Genomic DNA, 3,107 nt, shown 5'->3' with positions numbered 1-3,107 from the left:
ATCAATCACTTGAATATGTGGGTGTTTTTGTCACATTTTGGGTTTTTACAGAGTTTGGGCAAAGTTTTTGAAGGGTAGGGAGTTAGGGTAAAGTTGAGTTTGGGGATTTAAAACCAATTTTCCCAAATATTAAATCAAACAAGTACATATAATTATAAATTTAAACACTGATATTAGTGGGTGTAAATAAAATGGTAGAGAATGCTCTGCTTTAGAGTAAAATTTAAAGTATATGAATCAAATATGAGTTTTATTTTCTCGGAGATGCGCTATTTTCAAGTTATTACTACACTAAAAATAAAGTAAAGTGTCGGAGACTGCTTACATAACAACATATGACTTATAAAAGTTCTCTAAACAGATTGTCAATGTTTGATGTAAATTTTTGAGAAGTAAAAGATAGCTCTTTCACAAATACCTAATCCTTCATATTCAAATCCAAATACAATGCACTACGAAAAAATCTACGTTCATAAGTCTCAACACATAAAAAAATCTGCATATAACACATAAAAAATCTGCAGATGCATGAACTTACCAAGGTCTATGGGCACCGCATTGTAGCATAAAATGTGTGTGTAATATATTGGAAAAATTGTATTTTTTATCCTATAATTTGCAAAAATTTCAGTTTTGATCGTGTTAATGATGAATTTGCATTTTAGTTTCATAAATTGAACTTTTTTCCATTTTTGGTTCCTTTTTTTTTCCAGGATCCGTCGCATCTCACAGAAATTCTTTATCCGACGATCATGACTGGTAACATGGATTTTTGGAAAGAAACATGTATGATACCCTTGAAAGGGCCCGGGTCATGGATGACCCGGGAAGTTTCGTTGCATGGCCCGTATGAAGACCGAGAGGCCGGGTATTTCCTACATGACCGTCGGGTGAGATGATTAACTAGGGCCCGGGTTCTCATGTCAGAGCCGAGGGCTCAATACCCAAGTAACCTCGTTGGGGGGTCCGAGAAAGGGACAGGACAGGCAGTCAACGTCCCCTATCCTTGGAGTCGGGAAGAAAGGGACAGGACAGGCAGTCAACGTCCCCCATCCTTGGAGTCGGGAAGAAAGGGACTGGACAGGCAGTCAACATCCCTTATTCTTGGAGTGTCCGCGAAGCTATTGGGAAGAAAGGGACTGGACGGGCAGTCAACGTTCAAAGGTACAAGCGGTAGGTACGCCCGCGTATCGAGGTAACCCTAGTTTTCCTTCCTATAAATAGCAGGTATAGTTGTCATTTACAGGGTCTGAAAATTTCTTCATTCTCAAGCATTCATACATATTGCTCTAAGTTCCTTCCTTGACAAGTCTGCTGACTTAAGCATCGGAGTGGTCACGCCGGACACCCTTCCGGCGCCCATTCACGAGTTCTTTTCTTATCTGCAGGTGTTGAAAAAGCCATTGTCCACACTCAAATTGCCAAACACTATAAATTATTGATTTGGCCCGTTGGAGCTTTTGACCCAGCTCATTCTATTTCAACGAGGCCGCATCATTGGCGCCGTCTGTGGGAACTTGAGACTAAGGCGTTGATATGGCTCACACGAGAAAAACTAACCAGAATACCTCCCGGGTTCAGGGAGTTGACGCAAATCACTCAAGACAAGAGGATGCTCCTCCTGATCTTATTACCATGACTCCAGAGGAGTTGGATAAGCGTATTACTGAAGCCGTGGAGAAAGCTATGGCTAGGCGAGAAGCTTCCCACCATGATATACCACTTGAGGAGGAACCAGAGAAAGAGCAAGATCAGCAGCAGGAGTTGAGGGAGGAGGAGAAGAGGGGAGAAGTTGAGGAATCCTCTGCTGGATCTAAGTCACCAACGATGGTCGAGGAGATGTTGGAGTTAAAGCAGAAAATGAAAGTCTTGGAAGGACAGCTGGAAAATCGTGGAACTTCTCGAGCGTCTGTCAAAGGACGCCCGTTCGCTGAGGCAATTATTCGGGAACCTCTTCCCGGGAACTTTAAGTCTGCCAAAATAGGAACGTATGATGGAAACGAAGATCCAGAGGAACATTTGGCCAGATTCGAGAATATGGCTATGTTGCATTGCTACACCGATAGGATCAAGTGTAAAGTGTTTTTGACTACGCTGGTAGATTCGGCTCAAAGATGGTTTGATGGGTTGGCTCCATTGAGTATTAAATCGTTTGATGATTTTCAGAAAATCTTCTTGCATCATTTCAGTAGCAGCAAAAAATATAAGAAAACTGCTTTCAGTTTGTTCGAAGTAAGGCAAGGCCCGGAGGAGAGTCTGAGGATGTATATTAAGAGATTTAATAAAGTGGCTTTGGATGTGCCCACTTGTGCTGCGGAGACAAAAACCACTGCCTTCACTCAAGGTTCGAAAGAGAGTGAGTTTTTCAAATCATTGACAAAGAAAGTGCCTGAGGACTTTGAAGATTTGCTATCTCGGGCAGAGAAATATATTAATATGGAGGAAGCCCAGAGACAAAAGAGGGAAGCCATCAGAAAGGAGAGAGGGGACCGGGCATCTAAGCCCGAGGAGAGAGGACCAAGGCGGGGTAACCCAGGGCACTTCTCCCAACACGTGCCTCTGAAAATTATCCGGGAGAGAGAGGTACAGGAATGCAGTAGGGATCCAGTTCCCGATCACCCGTTGTCTCAGCCCGAGAGAAGTGGATTTTGTACTAGGCACGTGGTATGTCAGCACAGTACCGAGAATTGTAAGGCTTTAAAGAGAAATTATGTCCACCCACCAGTCAGGGATATAATCAATCGGTCAAGAGGTCGAGAGGTCCACTCTGGACACCTCGGCCACCAATGCCTAACACCCGGATAAACGCAAGAAATAGCCCGAGGAACGATGTGGGTAGGGGGAGGGAGCCGGAGCCCGAGAAGAACAGATCTTCCTCCCCTGCGGTGGGACTGATCAAAATGATTTCGGGAGGATCTACTGACGGGGATTCAAATCGAGCCAGGAAGTCGAGAAGTAGGCGGGAGTGTATGGAGGTGGAAGGATCTAGGAGGAACGAGGTCGTGATCAGTTTTGGTCCGGAAGATCTAAAGGGAGTAAACATGCCACACAACGATGCTCTGGTCATCCAAGCCCGGGTGGCCAACTACGACATTTTGAGAGTCTTT

At 44.2% G+C, this 3,107-nt stretch overlaps 1 protein-coding gene across 1 annotated transcript; it reads left to right on the top strand.

Moving 5' to 3' along the window:
- The first annotated feature begins 794 nt into the window (after positions 1–794).
- On the top strand, positions 795–2,805 carry LOC140815426 (uncharacterized). The gene is made up of 2 exons (XM_073174539.1): positions 795–989; positions 1,085–2,805. The coding sequence occupies exon 2, from the start codon at positions 1,537–1,539 to the stop codon at positions 2,803–2,805; it is 1,269 nt and encodes a 422-aa protein (XP_073030640.1). The 5' UTR covers positions 795–989; positions 1,085–1,536.
- Positions 2,806–3,107: the final 302 nt, after the last annotated feature.

This window comes from Primulina eburnea, chromosome 15 (genome assembly GCF_022965805.1).
Source record: "Primulina eburnea isolate SZY01 chromosome 15, ASM2296580v1, whole genome shotgun sequence".
NCBI lineage: Eukaryota > Viridiplantae > Streptophyta > Magnoliopsida > Lamiales > Gesneriaceae > Primulina > Primulina eburnea.
This window is presented reverse-complemented; position numbering and strand designations above follow the sequence as displayed.